A 15,994-nucleotide genomic window follows, 5' to 3' on the forward strand; every position below is an offset into this window, starting at 1 on the left:
ATTTGATGAAGGGAAAATAATTACCTAACAGGTTTGTTGTGAAGAAAAAGCTTAAAAATACAATAACACGGAAGCAAGTCTGGAACATTGCAGGTTCCTTTCCTGTACTCCCATTAAGGGATAATAGTGAAAATTCCCTCCTTCCAATGACATTTCTAGTGCCTGAAATTTTTCTTACAATAGTTCCCCCTTATCTGAGGTTTCACTCTATGTTTCAGTTACCCATGGTCAACTGTGGTCTAGATCAGATGATTGTGCTGACATGTGTTCAGAAGACCATCAGTAGTCTAATGTCAGGTTACAATGTTTACATTGTTCACTTCACATCATCTCAACACGTAGACATTTTATCATCTCACATCATCACAAGAGGGGTGAGTATATTATAACATTTGGGGGAGGGTTGCTATTTATTTATGACAAATATATCCATATCCTCTCCTGTCAGAAGTTCTTTGAAACAACGCCGTCAGCCTTGGCCTGTCAGAGGATGGAGTCATCTGACTCACCTAACCTGTGAATGGCTTCATAGGTAGCACAGGTTTTAAACTAGCCATATGAGGGGCACCTGGGTAGCTCAGTAGGTTAGGTGCCTGCCTTTGCTGTGGGGTCTTTTGCTCTTCTCCCTCTCTTCAGAGGAAATTGCATGGATTTCTTTCACTTCCACTAACATCTCTGCACCACAGATTCCAGATCAGGTCATGATCTCAGGGTCTTGGGATGAAGCCCTACATCTCCCTCTCCCTCTGCTCCTCCCCACTGCTCATGTTCTCTCTCTCTCTCTCTCTCTCTCTCTCTCTCTCAATCTCTCTCTCTTTCTCTGTCTCAAGTAAATAAAATAAAATAAAATCTTTAGAAAAAAATAATAAGCTGGCCGTTTGAAACTGCCTGTCACCTTGTCAACCTCAGCCACATGCATCTGGATGTGTGGTCCTTAGCACCAATGACACAGTAGCAAGCAGAGCATTTCTGCAACAGGTGCAGGTCCCCAAACTTGCTGGCGTCCTACTGCATGTCCCAGGTGTGCCTGCTGTCACCACCAGGACTGTGAGCACAGAAAGCTACAATAAGATATTTTTGAGAGGCCACCTTCCCATAACTTTTATTACAATACATTGTTATAATTATTTTATTATTGTTAATCTTATTGTGTGTATTTTATGAATGAAACTTTATCATGGGTGTTTATACATAGAAAAAAAAACAGTATATATAGGGATATATAGGGTTCAGTTCTATCTGCAGTTTCAGGCGTCCACTGGGATATCTTGGAACACATGCCCCATGGACAAAAGGGGACTACTGTAGCTCCTTTGGGGTTACTTTCTGTCCTCCAGAAGTTCTCAGGAGTTAAAATGCAAATATCCTTGGAGCAAGGGTAATCTCTAAACCTGTATTCATTCTCCAGATTCGTTGTAACAGGCCCCTGAGAAACACAAGAACAATAAATTTAATCACCAGGAAAAGGGTGAGGAAGTCTGGAGTGTGGTGTGTCATCTTACAGGGATAGACCCTCCTCCCCCCCCATGGTTTGAGAAAGGAATACTATCCTGGAAATGGCCTCTCTAGCTTCATCTCTGCCACTGGGTGGATAAAGGACTCGAGATCTCTTTTAACAAGTATGTATTGAGGGCTAGGCCATGTGCTGGAGAGAAAGCCTGAAGAGTTCACTTTACCCCTGAAGCGTATAGACAGGGAAAACGACAGTAAATAAATAGTTATTCAATTACAGTTGTGCAAAGTGCAACAAGAAAACACCTATGGATCTAGCCCAGATGCAGGGTGGTGGGAGTGGGGGAGGGCAAGGAAGTTTTCCCTGGGTGATAAGCTTCAGCTAAAACCTGAAGGATGACCAGAAATTAACCAGACAGGGAGGGAAGGGAAGTGTGGGAACAATATGTGCAAAGGCCCTATGTGGGAAGGAGCTTGGCACTGATGAAGAATGGAAAGGAGGCCAGCATGACTGGCGCATAATGAGAGAGAGGGTGGCAGCAGATGAGACTGGAGAAAGAAGGAAAACAGGGACTTTAGTCGTTAGCTGCAAATGACGATCAGCAAGGAGAGAGTTAACAGGCGTTTCTCAGGTTTATGTTTCAAGGAGTTCCTTCTGGTTGAGGTGTGGGAAATAGATCTAGGGAGAAGACAGTAGATGAGGAGTTAGAAGAGGATTGTAGGAAGTCCAGGCAAAAGGTCATGCTCTAACATAGTGGCAGTGAATACGGTTAAAAATGGACCAAGGTGGGGGCATCTGGGTGGCTCAGTGGGTTGAAGCCTCTGCCTTTGGCTCAGGTCATGATTCCTGGGTCCTGGGATCGAGTCCCGCATAGGGCTCTCTGCTCAGCAGGGAGCCTGCTTCCCTCTCTCTCTCTCTCTGCCTGCCTCTGTGCCTGCTTGTGGTCTCTCTCTGTCTGTCAAATAAATAAATAAAATCTTAAAAAAAAAAAAAAAAAAAGAAATGGACCAAGGGGCGCCTGGGTGGCTTAGTGGGTTAAAGCCTCTGCCTTCGGCTCAGGTCATGATCCCAGGGTCCTGGGATCAAGCCCCACATCAGGCTCTCTGCTCAGTGGGGAGCCTGCTTCCTCCTCTCTCTGCCTACTTGTGATCTCTGTCAAATAAATAAATAAAATCTTTAAAAAAATAAAAAAGAAAAAGAAATGGACCAAAAGAGAGACCAGAAAGATACAAGGGGAGACAAGGAGAGTAAATCATTCCCTCACTCAGAATCTATTTCTAAGGCTGTAAAAAAAAAAAAGACACTGGACCAAAATAGATTCTAAGGTCCCTTCTGGTTCCATTGTTTGAGATCTCTGGAGGGTAGAAACCAAAGTAGTCCTTCCAGATACACGAAATGAGGAGTGGGGATGAGAGAGAAAAAGAAGTAGCAAAGAGTACAGATTTTTACATACTTTTCAGAATTATGCTATAGGCTGGAGCTGGGTTGTTGGACTCTGGTCCTCAAACCTTTCTTTTCCAGCCTTCAGGAATAGTAGACCTCAAGGCCCAAGTCACCCCCTTAGTAAGGCAGGAATAGAGAAATGTCTACATCCTTCATACAACTAACAGTATAAAACCCTATTTTTTAAAGATTTCCGCTGGTTCTCTGTAGTCTGTACAATGTACAAAGTTTGCCACTCCCTAGCCCTGTGAATTTCTCACCATATCCTTGTGGGCCAGCCACGCTGAACTTGTTTCTCAAATACGTATTTTTTTTCTGGAACCCAGAACTCTGCACATGCAGTTCTTTCTGCTTCAAATGCCCTTGTCATCTCACCTACCCAGCTCCTATCTGTCTTTGAGATCCTCATCAAATGATGCCTTATTTCTTCGCCCAAGCAGAAGGGTGTTCTATTCTTTGTTCACCCATAATATTAGCCATATTTCCTTATTGTAACATTTTAGTGCATTCAAACCATTTACATCAATATTTATTTTTCCTTTGGAAGTTTGGGATTCAGTTGAGAATCTAATGGGAGTAATGAATTTTGTTCTTAGAAAAAGGTACATGCACCCAAATTTTTGCCAACAATCTCATCGAGCAGACCCTTCCCCAAGTCCATCTATCCCATGGACCCCAGGTCAAGAGAACCAAGACTTGGGCTTACATATTGCTTCTCCAGTAAATCTAGGACTGCTTAATAGGACAAGGAGCATTTTTATTATTGATCTTTATATTCCAAAGCTAAGTAAATACTCATTGAATTTTTATATTCCAAAGCTAGGTAAATACTCATTGAATTAGTTTGCTCTCATTCATTTTCAAAATTCTCCCTGGTCCTGTCAATCCCCATTTAACTAATGAAAATCTGGTGGAGCCAACATATGTGTTAAAAAAAGTTAAATGTGCCGGGGCATCTGGCTGGCTCGGTCAGAAGAGCATGTGACTCTTGTTCTCCTGGACATGAGTTCAAGCACCACACTTGGTGTAGAGATTACTAAAAATATAAACTTTAAAAAAAAAATGTACAGAGACTTAATTAGCTTAATTGAATGTTAAAAGAAAGGCACTGTGGAAATCCCAGGGTAGGTGGATGATTGGCTTTGTAATGTGCAGGTGTGTTTTATGACGGTCTGAATGGAAGCATGAAAAGAGCAATGTGAGAACAAGGCTAAAGGAAGAAAAGAGCTGCAGCTGGGCCAGGTGGCCTCCGGACACAAGCAATTCACAGCTGTGCAAATCCAAAGGTAGCTGTTAGAGACCTGGAGGGCAGAGAAGAACAGCACCAAGAAAGGGCCTGCAAAGGAGCCTTGAAGATTCAACTCAGAGTCTAGAGGTAAGAGTAGAAATTTTTGCCAGTCCTCCAGGAAGTAAGAAAGGTAATAATAATGTAATGAGCTTTTCATAAAGCTTAATGTATTCACTGTAAAGGACTGTTCTTTATTCTGAGATTATTTCCTGTCTTTTTGATGTAAAAATGCCCTTTCTTTTCAAATGATGCCGGTAAGAGTTGGCCATTTTTAAAAAATCCTTATTCAGTAAAATATAACGTCAAGAACCCCATGTTGGTTCCTAAGACTTTTTTTTTCTTTTATTGATACATGAGATCTAAAAGTCCAAGTTGCAGTGTGCTAGGGAATAACTTAAGGTCTCAACCTAAGACAGTCAGAGAGAAAAACGAAGGGCAAACAAGATTTTTGGAGATAATGCCAAAGGGAAATGGAGCCAGGGACCCCCCCGGAGGGGCTGATTCAATTTTAAGTTTCCAAGAAAGAATAATTAAACCAATGAATGTGGGTCTGAACTATTTGTGACAATGTTTTATTTGTTTAGAGATTTTATGTTTTTATTTGACACAGAGAGAGAGAGAGACAGTGAGAGAGGAAACACAAGCCGGGGAGAGAGAGAAGGTGAAGCAAGTGGAATCCTGATGGGGGCCTCAATCCCACGACCCTGGGATCATGACTGGAGCCGAAGACAAATGCTTAACAATTGAGCCACCCAGGCGCCCCTATGTGTGACAATGTTTTACAGATAAATCCTTCCCTGGTTCTTGGGTGGGAACTACAGAGAACATAAATAAGGCAAATATATGAGAAGTTGTGTCCAGTTAGCTCAGAAAGTCTACCCAGAGTGTCTCAGTCAATGACAGGGTGAACTTAGCATTTTTGTAGCAAAGTAGTTCTCATAGTTCCTAGAGTAAAGGAGTATTAGCTTTTTGCTCAGTTAGCAAAGGCTTTGCAGTGCTATCAATGTTCTGTGGAGTAGGGTCCTTGTGTAGCAACTGGCACATGGACTTGGGTTCTGCACAGTAGGACCCTAACAAAGAAATGAAGGAGTTCTGGGATGCCTGAGTGGCTCAGTCAGTTAAGCATCTGCCTTTGGCTCAGGTCATGATCCCAGGGTCTTGGGATTGAGTCCTGCATCAGGCTCCACGCTCAGTAGGGAGCCTGCGTCTCCTTCTGTCTGCCGCTCCCCTGCTTGTGCTCTCTTTCTCTCTGACAAAGAAATAAAATCTTTGGGGCACCTGGGTGGCTCAGTGGGTTAAAGCCTCTGCCTTCAGCTCAGGACACGATCCCAGGGTCCTGGGATGGAGCCCCACATCGGGCTCTCTGCTCAGCAGGGAGCCTGCTTCCTCCTCTCTCTCTCTGCCTGTCTCTCTGCCTACTTGTGATCTTTGTCTGTCAAATAAATAAATAAAAAAAGAAAGAAAGAAAATCTTCAAAAAAAAGAAAAGAGAGGAAAGAAATGAAGGTGCTCTAAGCAAGGACTCTTGACAGCAGCGTCCTTTCAAACAGGGCCATTAACAAAGCAATAAATCAGGGACACCTGGCTGGCTCGGTCAGTAGAGTGTGCAACTCAAACTCAGTCTTGGGGTTGTGAGTTTGAGTCCCATACCAGGCATAAAGATTACTTAAAAAACATAAAAAGTAAAAGAAAAAAGGAAACCAAAGTGATAAGTCAGTACTTCCTGTGAAGTGCAGATGATCTGGATTCTAAAATCCTTCATCCAGTAAATGAACTTTCCCTCCCTCTAGTACTTCCTCTCAGGAACCCTGGAGAGATGGGGAAAAGGACTTACTGCCCAGCACAATCACAAAATCTTAGCAGCTGCCACTGCTCCAGATCTCCACAATCCTATCTAAGCTGCAGCCAGATCAAGCTGAAAATTTTAACTTAAGTGGTAACGAAACATGTTATCAAATAAAACACCATTATGTAATGATTCATTGAAGGGCTCCTTTTAGATATTAAGTTTCCCTAGTAGTATAAAGACTGTTTAATAGTTTGCTGAGTTACAATGACTCAAAAAAGTATCTGTTGTTTAGGATAGAATATAAGCATGTTTCTTTATTGTAGATGAAGTAAATAATGTTATCCACCACATAGGATAGTTGGGAGGATCAAATGGGTTAACATATGTAAAGTGCTTGGAACAATGCTTGGTACATAGCTCCCCTTCAATGAGTATTGGCTACTTAGTATTCATACATCAAATACCTATTCAGCTTCTACTACAAGTCAGGCACTGTTCTAGGGCCTGCAGAAACAGCAGTGACATAGAGACAAGAAAGATCCCCTGCCTATGGAGCTTCCATTCCAGTCTGGGGAGGAAAAAAAAATCAGATACATAAGACGGAGGAAAATAAAACAGGGTAAAGAAAACTAGAAAGCACAGGGCAGGGGAAGTTGCCATTTTTCATGGTGTGGGTGGTCAGGGAAGTCCTCTCTGATAAGGTAACATGTGACCAGAGACTTGAAGGGAGTGAGGAAATAAGCTTTGTAGTTATCTGGGGGAAGAGTGTCCTAAGAGATTACTGAATCAAAAAAACAGGCTTCGAAAGAAGAAGGTCTGGGTCTGTCTGTAATGACAGACAGGGACAGGGTCACGTGGTGAAGACACCGTGCTCCACTAGAGACAGGACTGAGTTCCAGACAAGGCTTGCTATGAGGAAATGTGGACCCAGTGTTGTTAGATCTTCTAGGTTTCTTTCTTTCTTTTTTTTTTTAAGACTTTATTTATTTATCTGACAGAGATAGAGTGAAAAAGGGAACACAAGCAGGAAGAGTGGGAGGGGGAGAAGCAGGCGTCCTGCTGAGCCGCGAACCTGATGCAGGGGTTTGATCCCAGGATCCTAGGATCATGACCTGAGCCCAAGGCAGATGCTTAACACCTGAGCCACCCAGGCACCCTGGTTTTTGTTTTTGTTTTTTTTTTCTTTTTAAAGATTTTATTTATTTGACAGATAGAGAGATCACAAGTAGACAGAGAGGCAGGCAGAGAGAGAGGAGGAAGCAGGCTCGCTGCTGAGCAGAAAGCCCGATGTGGGGCTCGATCCCAGGACCCTGGGATCATGACCTGGGCCGAAGGCAGAGGCTTTAACCCACTGAGCCACCCAGGTGCCCCTTGTTTTTGTTTTTTAAGAAAAACTGTCTCTTGGGGCGCCTGGGTGGCTCAGTGGGTTAAGCCGCTGCCTTCGGCTCAGGTCATGATCTCGGGATCCTGGGATCGAGTCCCGCATCGGGCTCTCTGCTCAGCGGAGAGCCTGCTTCCCTTCCTCTCTCTCTGCCTGCCTCTCTTGTGATTTCTCTCTGTCAAATAAATAAAATCTTTAAAAAACAAAACAAAACTGTCTCTTGAATTTTTCATGCGAACTGTCCTAATGTTTGAAAGGCATAAATACATATGTATGTTCATCTATTTCGTGGACAAGAATGTTCAGAAGCACTATTTATAATAACCCCAAACTGGAAACCCCCCAAATGCCCATCGTTAGAATGGATCAGCTATGGCACAGTTAGTTTCTGCACAGCCGTGAGAAGGACCCAGCTAGAACTTCGCACATCATGGGTGAATCTCACAACATAACATTGAATGAGAAAATGCTAGAAGTGCCCGGGTGACTCAGTCACTTTTAAGTGACTCTTGATTTTGGCTCAGGTCATGATCCCAGGGTCCTGAGGTCGAGCCCCATGTCAGGCTCCATGCTAGGCCTGGAGCCTGGTTTAGATTTTCTTTCCCTTTCCTTCTCCCTCTGCCCCTCCCCTTCCCCATGTGTGCGCTGGTGCCTGCACTATCTCTTTGAAAGAGAGAAAAGAAAAAAGAAAGAAAAGAAAAGAATAGGCCAGTCACAGAGCAGTTCAAAAACAGGTAACACCAGGGTGCCTGGGTGGCTCAGTGGGTTAAGCCTCTGCCTTCCGCTCAGGTCATGATCCCAGGGTCCTGGGATCAAGCCCCGCATCGCGCTCTCTGCTCAGCCGGGAGCCTGCTTCCTCCTCTCTCTCTCTGTCTGCCTCTCCAACTACTTGAGATCTCTGTCTGTCAAATAAATAAAATAAAAAATTGAAAAAAAAATAAAAAAAACAGGTAACACCGAGCTATGGTGTTGGAGAGCAAATGGTGGTTATCCTGGTTGGGTGAGGCGCTGTAGTTTTGTTTTGTTTTGTTTTTTTCTTGATCTGGTAGCTGATTTAATGGGTGTGTTCAGTTTAACTTTATCAAATTGTACAGTCATCTGTGCACTTTCCTGTATGCATTTATATTTCATAAAAAGTTAAAACAAAAATGTGGGCCAAAGTCTCAGGAGAATCAGGGCTCTGGGCCTCCAGTTTGCTCTGTAATACATAGATTTCTTTAGAGGAAACGGCAGAGTAGTTTTTAAAAAACAAACATATACTTCAGAATTCAACTAAATCCTCTCAGTATATGCTTTCTTTAGAAGCTCCTACAGAGTCCATTGAGGAACTTGTCTTTCCTTCTGGGTCATTACCCAGCTCACGTTTACCCTTAGATGTGATACAATACTATTGTTCATTCTTGTTCTCAAACTAGAAAAGCAAATTCCTATATACCATATTGCTAGCCATAACTATCAGTAAAAGTACAGAACTGGAAACTATGCAAGATGCAAGAGGAGAACCCAGAGGCAATTCCAAGTAGGCTGTAGTCTCCTACAGTCTGAGAGGCTCATAAAACCTAACAGAAATTTCAGGTAGTTGTGAAGAGGCAGTAGGAATCATGCTGGACTGAAATTATCTATCCAGGAAACAGGGATGTCTTAGCCTGGGCCATGGCCCATAGAGAATCAGTTGATATGAGATAGGCTTTAGGGGTACCTGGTTGATTTAGTTGGTGGAGCATGTGACTCTTGATCTCAGGGTTGTGGGTTCAAAACCCACGATGGATGTAGATTACTTAAAAATAAAATCTTGGGGCACCTGGGTGACTCAGTTGGTTAAGCAACTGCCTTTGGTTCAGGTCATGATCCTGGAGTCTTGGGATCTAGTCCCGCATCAGGTTCCCTGTTCAGCGGGGAGTCTGCTTCTCCCTCTGGCCCTCCCCCTTTTCATGCCCTCTCTCTCATTCTCTCCCTTCCAAATAAATAAATAAAATCTGTAAAAATAAATGACTAAAATCTTTTTTTAAGATTTTATTTGAGAGGGGCACCTTGGTGGCTCAGTGGGTTAAAGCCTCTGCCTTCGGCTCAGGGCATGATTCCAGAGTCCTAGGATCGAGCCCCACATGGGGCTTTCTGCTCCGCGGCGAGCCTGCTTCCTCCTCACTCTCTGCCTGCCTATCTGCCTGCCTCTCTGCCTACTTGTGATCTCTGTCTGTCAAATAAATAAATAAAATCTTTTTAAAAAGAGAGAGAGATTTTATTTGAGAGAGAGAGAGTGCATGCAGGAGTTGGGGGGAGGGTCGAGGGAGAGGGAGGAGGCTCCCTGCTGAGCAGGGAACCCAATGCAGGGCTTGATCCCAGGACTCTTGGATCATGACCTGAGGCAAAGGCAGATACTTAACCTACTGAGCCACCCAGGTGCCCCCGGCCCCCACCAAAAAGACAAGTTTTAGATAGTCACTGCACAAGAACATCCCAAAGGTGCTTCAATTCAGGTGATTGATGGAGTTGGGGAAACTGTTTTAGGTAGTGAAGACTGCAGACTATGGATGTATACTGAGGTTTGGATCTTGAGGGTCCCTTGACAAAAATGATTGTCTCAAGACTTACTGACATGGTAGAAAGACAGAATCACTGACATGGCAGAATTTAGGAAGCAAATCAACTTTGGCTCCCAAAACCTAGGGCTAGGGAAGAGGAGTATGGGTTAGGAAGTTAGAGGAAAGTAGAACCTTCTAGAGGAAGTCAAATTATAGATATCAGGACTAAGAAAGTTGTTCCTGGATTGGGAAGGAATCTTGAAAAGGCTTCCCTTCCGGTTGCCTAAGAGAAATTCCAGGGGCAGTCTAAATCTGACAGAACTGTTACCTTGTCTAGTGCAACAACCTTGGTTGTTACTGTAATACATTAGACCATGCAGGAATTTCCCCCCAAGAGGTATCCTAAGGGTGAGGAAATCTGTGAACAACTGGACTAGGTAAATTGTCTGAAAATACAGGGACTAGCCTAGTTTGTGACATTCTTCTCAGAGAGGACTCTTTGCTCAAGAGCATTGCCCAAAGTGAATCACAACCTCATGCCTATTTTCAGAAATCAATCTTTCGTTTATCCTTTCCACCTCCTAACAGTACTAAAACCTGGACCAGTTATAATTCAGGTAACTAGTAATTATATTTTTCATGGTTGATTATACTGTCTTTATAATCAGCTGTTACCAATACCAGTATTTCCCACCACACTTACCTTAGTGCCTTTCATGAAATGGGATAAAATGCCACCACTAAAAAGTGTCAGACCACCTGAACTGAGTATCAATTTTCCAAGGTATTTGTATTAACATTGGTCTTCCTTCCCTAATGTAGACAGAGGTAGGAAAGAAACTTCACATGAAGTGGCTTTGAATCTTGAATATTCAAGTACATTGTCCATTTTCTACTTCAGAATAACTGGGAGTTGTTTTGTTTTGGGGGTGGGAGCACAGAAGGAGTTTGGAAATTGAAATGAGGAAAAGAACAAGACAGGGACATAACCAGTGAGACGGTTGCACAGTTGACTCCAAGGCCTTTGTGGAAACCACATGGCAGGAAGGTTGGGGCCATTCACCTTCTACCAGCTAAATTCCAGCTGGACACTGGATTCCTCTGATGGAAACTCGGCTTTTTCCAGTGGGGTACTCTTGGGAGACTGCCCATGCTGCTGACTCTGCCTAGCTCTGGAGGCAGAAGCAGCAAGAGACTAAGGACTTTTTTCCCCTCTTATATAAGCAAGCCCCACTACTTGAAAATGGAGTACCAAAAAAAAACTAGCCAAAATGATCTCTCCTAAACTAGCTTGAGTGTACACCTTCTCCCGGAAGTACTCCCATACCCACCTCCCTCCCCAAGCCGGGTTAGGTGTCTGATCCTTTGTTCTCTCAGCTCCCAGCCAGTAGCTCTGTGGCTGCACTAACCCCAACATGATGATGTTTCAGTATCTCACTAGAAAAGGCTTAACTTTTTTGTGTCTTTTATAGTCTGCTGGAACCTATGGACCAATTTTCAGAATGTTTTTCAATGCACGAAATAAAATACATAGGGTTACAAAAGAAACCAGTTATATTGAAACATAGTTCTTCATCCCAGACAACCTCTGAAGTATGAAGTCCTTGAGTGCAGGAACTCTTGTCTTCATCTCTGAACTGCCAGTGCCTAGCACAAAGCCTGGCACATAGATGGTACTTATAAATGTTTATTTAATGAATGAACAGAAATATAGATGGCTACTGCCAAGTCAGCCTGAGGAATGATTCATTGCAACTGCTTGTGCACATACCAACGGCTTGCATATTTCTCACACTGAGATTGTTTAGACCAGGGCTCTGAGGAAACCCCCACTCAACAACCAGGAACACAGCAGCTAGCAATAACAACAGGCTATTGGAAGACCAGGAAAACAACAAAGCTCATGTATTTCCACCAGCCAGAATATTCAGATAGTGAAAGTAAACAGGTTCTGTCTTCAGGAGGAGGAGATCTCTTGACTTTGGAACGGTGATGCTCACACTACTTTAAAACACTACAGACAGCTGAAGGAGGAAAGTAAGGAACCTGAGCTAGTGTGTGGGTGTTCTCCAGGGCTCCTCCTCTGTCCTGAATTGGACCTCCCATCTCTGGGAAAGAGAAAAGTGTCCCTAAAAACCATGATAAGCACATGACATGTGCCTTTCTAGGTTCAAGTATCAGTTTTAGGCTTAGATAGAAACTCTGGGTTTGTTTATGTACCATCAGAAAACCTAAAGAAGTAATAATAAAAGCCAATTCCCTCACTAAAGGGCCAAAGGTTTGTTCTAAGCTGATTGCTACATCTATTAAACATTTTGAAGAGAAAAGTAAAACCCCATACAATTTTAAAGCTCAAAGCCACAACTATATGGGGTTCAGAAATTTAACCCTTAAGGCTTGTTAAGATTGACCCTCCCAAGTTAGAGGGGCTTCTCTAGCTATGAAAGCCATCTGAGGGATGGCAGAACAGTTTTCAGTTGCTTGACAATAGGGTTTCCAACATCTGTTGGAAGAAACATGGCTTCAGGTGGGTGCCTTCTCTTAAAAAAAAAAAAAAAGGAAACTATAGGTCAAAGTTTTGCTTTTAATTAAAAACCAAAAACCAAAAAAAAAAAAAAAAAAAAGCTTCCCACTCCTAAGGTGTGTGCTTTCTTTTTTGACCTCGTTTTCCTTTAAATTGTCTGCAGTTTCCCTATATTTGCCCTAGTGCAGTAAACAATGCAATCAAAGAAATAAAAACCAGGATCCACTCTTGCCCCAAACACTGAAGATGGTCAAAGAGCAGGAATCACAGCACGGAAAATGGCCCAGCTCTAAATATACAAACAACACTAAAAAAAAAAAAATAATAATAATAACCCCCAAGATATTATTATTGACATTCCTGGTACATTTCCTATAATATAATGTTGCAGACAATGCTTCTTTCCCAGGGAGTCCAGCTTGCTCAGGAGGAGACATCTACTCGGTGCCTCAGGATAGGCTGGGGCTGTTGAGCCTTCCCTGCAAAGCCTAAGGTTTTTTTATGAGCTTAATATCTCACAGAAACATCTGTGGTATAAATGGTATAAATGAATCTAAAAGAGGATGAAGGCAAGCAGGCACCTGTCACTGTTCTCCAAATCAGCCAAAAAGCTGAAAAGCGTGGGATCCAGGAGACAGATGCCATTAACAATTGAGGGATGGAGGGTAGAACAAGAGGAAGCACCAAATGAGTGGCTGCTTTTGGTTCCAAAGCCAAAAAAGGGCCCCACCAAAAAGGGCAGCTGGTCTAGATGAGGAACTCCCTGCGCCTGGAGTCATGCAATAAAAATGATGGCCTTGGAGCCCCACCCCCAGGACAGCCACAGTCCAAGAACCAGAGAAATTTACACCACATCGCATATTTGCAAATGAATGGACTAATCCTAATTTAGGAGGGTTAAGTGCTTTGAAAAGGTTGGGAAGGGAGGGAAGGTGAGCTCTGATCACAAAGCACAGCTGTGACAACCAGGAATTTCTGTTTCTGCAAAGCCACAGGCCCCTGGGCCCCTGATGCCACTTGGTCCTTGGAGATGTACCCATCCACTTATTTCTGGCCTCTCCTCAAAATGGCACCCGTGGTAATAACCCTTAGAGATATCAAGAGGCATCAGTTGCACTTCGGGAGCGAAGATAATTTCCTTGCCCCATTCTGGCCAGAGCACTTCCCTTTTTAAGCTGCTGGTATGTCACCTTCCCCTCCAAGTACAGTTCAACTTTCTTTCATTTCAGAGTTTTGCAGCGGTCTCTGAGGGTCCTTTCCAGGACACACAAAAAGTATCCTTCCACTTCCATGTGTGGGTGGGCTGCCTCCTAGTGTCAGATCTGCATTCCAGAGTTTGGTCATTGCATCTTTACAAAACTAAAACCACATGCGTACACAGACAGACTAGCCTGGAAGGGGCTTTCTGGACAGGGTTTCTGATTATCCTGATGCCTCCCCTAAAAGAAATAACTTTCTTGGTGTAAAAGGATTAGGACACTGAGTGACCTACTCTCAACTTCTGGAAGGACAGTTTGTCTTTGTCCATTTTTCAATAAGGGGGTGGGAGGTACCCAACATTTTCAGTTACAGCAAAGAGATTTTGTTTAAAAAAAAGGATCCTATGTGGAAATGAGTGGGACAATGATAAAAATAAACAAATAATTAAAATTCCAAATCAAAACGTATCTCCTGGCCCCGAAATCCCCAGTTAATCCTCTAAGACCACAATCTCCACATTGTGGACTTGATGCTGGTGGTCTTCCATCTCAGCCACAACTTTCTCCTCAGTCCTCAGCTCTGTCTCCAAAATGACTGCTTTGCCCTCAGTATCCTCAGCCTCTGGATCTGGGGCTGGGTCAATCTCAATGATGGTCTGCCCATCCTCCGAGGTGCTTTCAACAGCCTGGATTGCTGAGGTGAGGCCGGATTCCATGGCCACCAGCTCCACGGGGCTCACCATGGTGGTCATGTTGCCCAGGGTACTCCCATCCTGCATGGCGGTGGAGCTTAGCAGTGCCAAGCTAGACGAGGGGTGGATGGTCACTGTGTCTGGGGAGCTGCTCTTGGCAGAGGAGACCACTGTGGCATAGCGGAAGAGCTGAGGGCCAGAAGGCAGTGTGTGAACAGTCACAGGACTGGAGCCCTGGCTGAGGGTGGCCACTGGAATATTGCCCATGGAAAATGACTGGCCCACTGGGGTGATGGTGATGGGGGAGATGACTGTGAACTGAGGCTGCTGGACCGGAGGAGAAGGGCTCAGGACTGTGGTGGAAGCTGGCCGCTGGAGCCGGGGCCTTTTTGGAGGCTTAGGAGTGCTCACAGGCATCAGTACCACATTTTGAACCGTCTGGGATTTCAGCCTGTGATCCTGAGCTTGCTTCTTCTGCTCTTCCAGCTGGCGTTCCAACTCTGGAAAAAAAAAAAAAAAAAAGACAGACTTTGTGTGGAGAGAAGTATATTCTTGGGAACAGTGAACAGAGTCAGGAAACCTGAGGTCTTGTCCTGGTTTTGCCACTATATGGCTTCATTGTTTTCAAAATAAGAAACCAAACTGGATGATTTTTAAAATCCCTCCAGCAACTACATTTCATTGTGTGATTATAGGCAGGGCAACGATTCAGAATCATTTTCAGGCTGTGATCCTACTACAGCCCAGCCCTAGAAGCTCCTATGGCATTCTGTCACCTGTCACCAAAATGCAAACCAAAGAAGACTGCTGTTGATCTTGTGGCTTATAGATGCCCGGCCTGGATCTCCAGATGATAATAAGGAATATTTGCACAATCCTTTTGGAACTAACATGGACCTACAGAGGGGCTACAATGGCAGCTCCAAAAAACAGTGATTCCCAAACTGTCCTTCAAGGCAGGATCACCTTGCTGATGACCTTAGTTTACCAAATGGCCTTCGTCTACCATTAGCACCCAGAGAAGTCTACAGAAAATTACAGAGGAAGTCCTAAGAATTATAAACACTAGGGGTGCCTGGGTGGCTCAGTGGGTTAAAGCCTGTGCCTTCGGCTCGGGTCATGATCCCAGGGTCCTGGGATTGAGCCCCTCATCAGGCTCTGCTCAGCGGGGAGCCTGCTTCCCTTCCTCTCTCTCTGCCTGCCTCTCTGCCTACTTGTGATCTCTGTCTGTCAAATAAATAAATAAAATCTTAAAAAAAAAAATTATAAACACTAAAAGAGGTCTTAGAGTACTAACACATTCATTTTTTTAACTGGGACCCAGAGAGGTAAAGTGACTTACTTAAAGTCTCAGAGCTTGGGCCAAGACAAAAGTCTTCTGATGGCCAATTTGCTGGCTTTTCCATCACAATATGCCTATCACTATCCCTCTCCCAATGTACAATCCAACCCTGGTGACCACTGGTGAGTCTGGTTCTACACCAGAATTTCTTCTACTGCTTAGTACCTGAGAAGCATTCAATAAATAATCAGTTACATCTGGAGAGCACTTTGCTCCTATGGAACACCAAGAGCAAATCAATTCCTTGCTGGGAATCAAAGGAGTAGGTACGGGTCAAGAGCACATTAAAAAAAAAATTTTTTTTCACTCAAAATTTTTAAACACTGGGGGCGCCTGGGTGGCTCAGTGGATTAAGCCGCTGC

The 15,994-nt window shown here is 43.8% G+C and overlaps 1 protein-coding gene and 1 pseudogene across 6 annotated transcripts in view; both read right to left on the reverse strand.

The window, feature by feature from the left end:
- Positions 1-444: 444 nt before the first annotated feature.
- Positions 445-1,014, reverse strand: LOC123937432 (annotated as a pseudogene).
- Positions 1,015-11,333: 10,319 nt separating this feature from the next.
- GMEB1 (glucocorticoid modulatory element binding protein 1) overlaps positions 11,334-15,994 on the reverse strand; it is a 36,408-nt gene continuing 31,747 nt past the window's right edge. For all 6 annotated transcript variants that reach the window (XM_046015121.1, XM_046015130.1, XM_046015140.1 and 3 more), the window contains one exon: positions 11,334-14,790. In XM_046015121.1, coding sequence (XP_045871077.1) covers positions 14,090-14,790 — 701 coding nt within the window. In that variant the 3' untranslated portion in view covers positions 11,334-14,089. The remainder of the gene's footprint in view (positions 14,791-15,994) is intronic.

The sequence above is a fragment of the Meles meles genome, chromosome 1 (genome assembly GCF_922984935.1).
Source record: "Meles meles chromosome 1, mMelMel3.1 paternal haplotype, whole genome shotgun sequence".
Lineage (NCBI taxonomy): Eukaryota > Metazoa > Chordata > Mammalia > Carnivora > Mustelidae > Meles > Meles meles.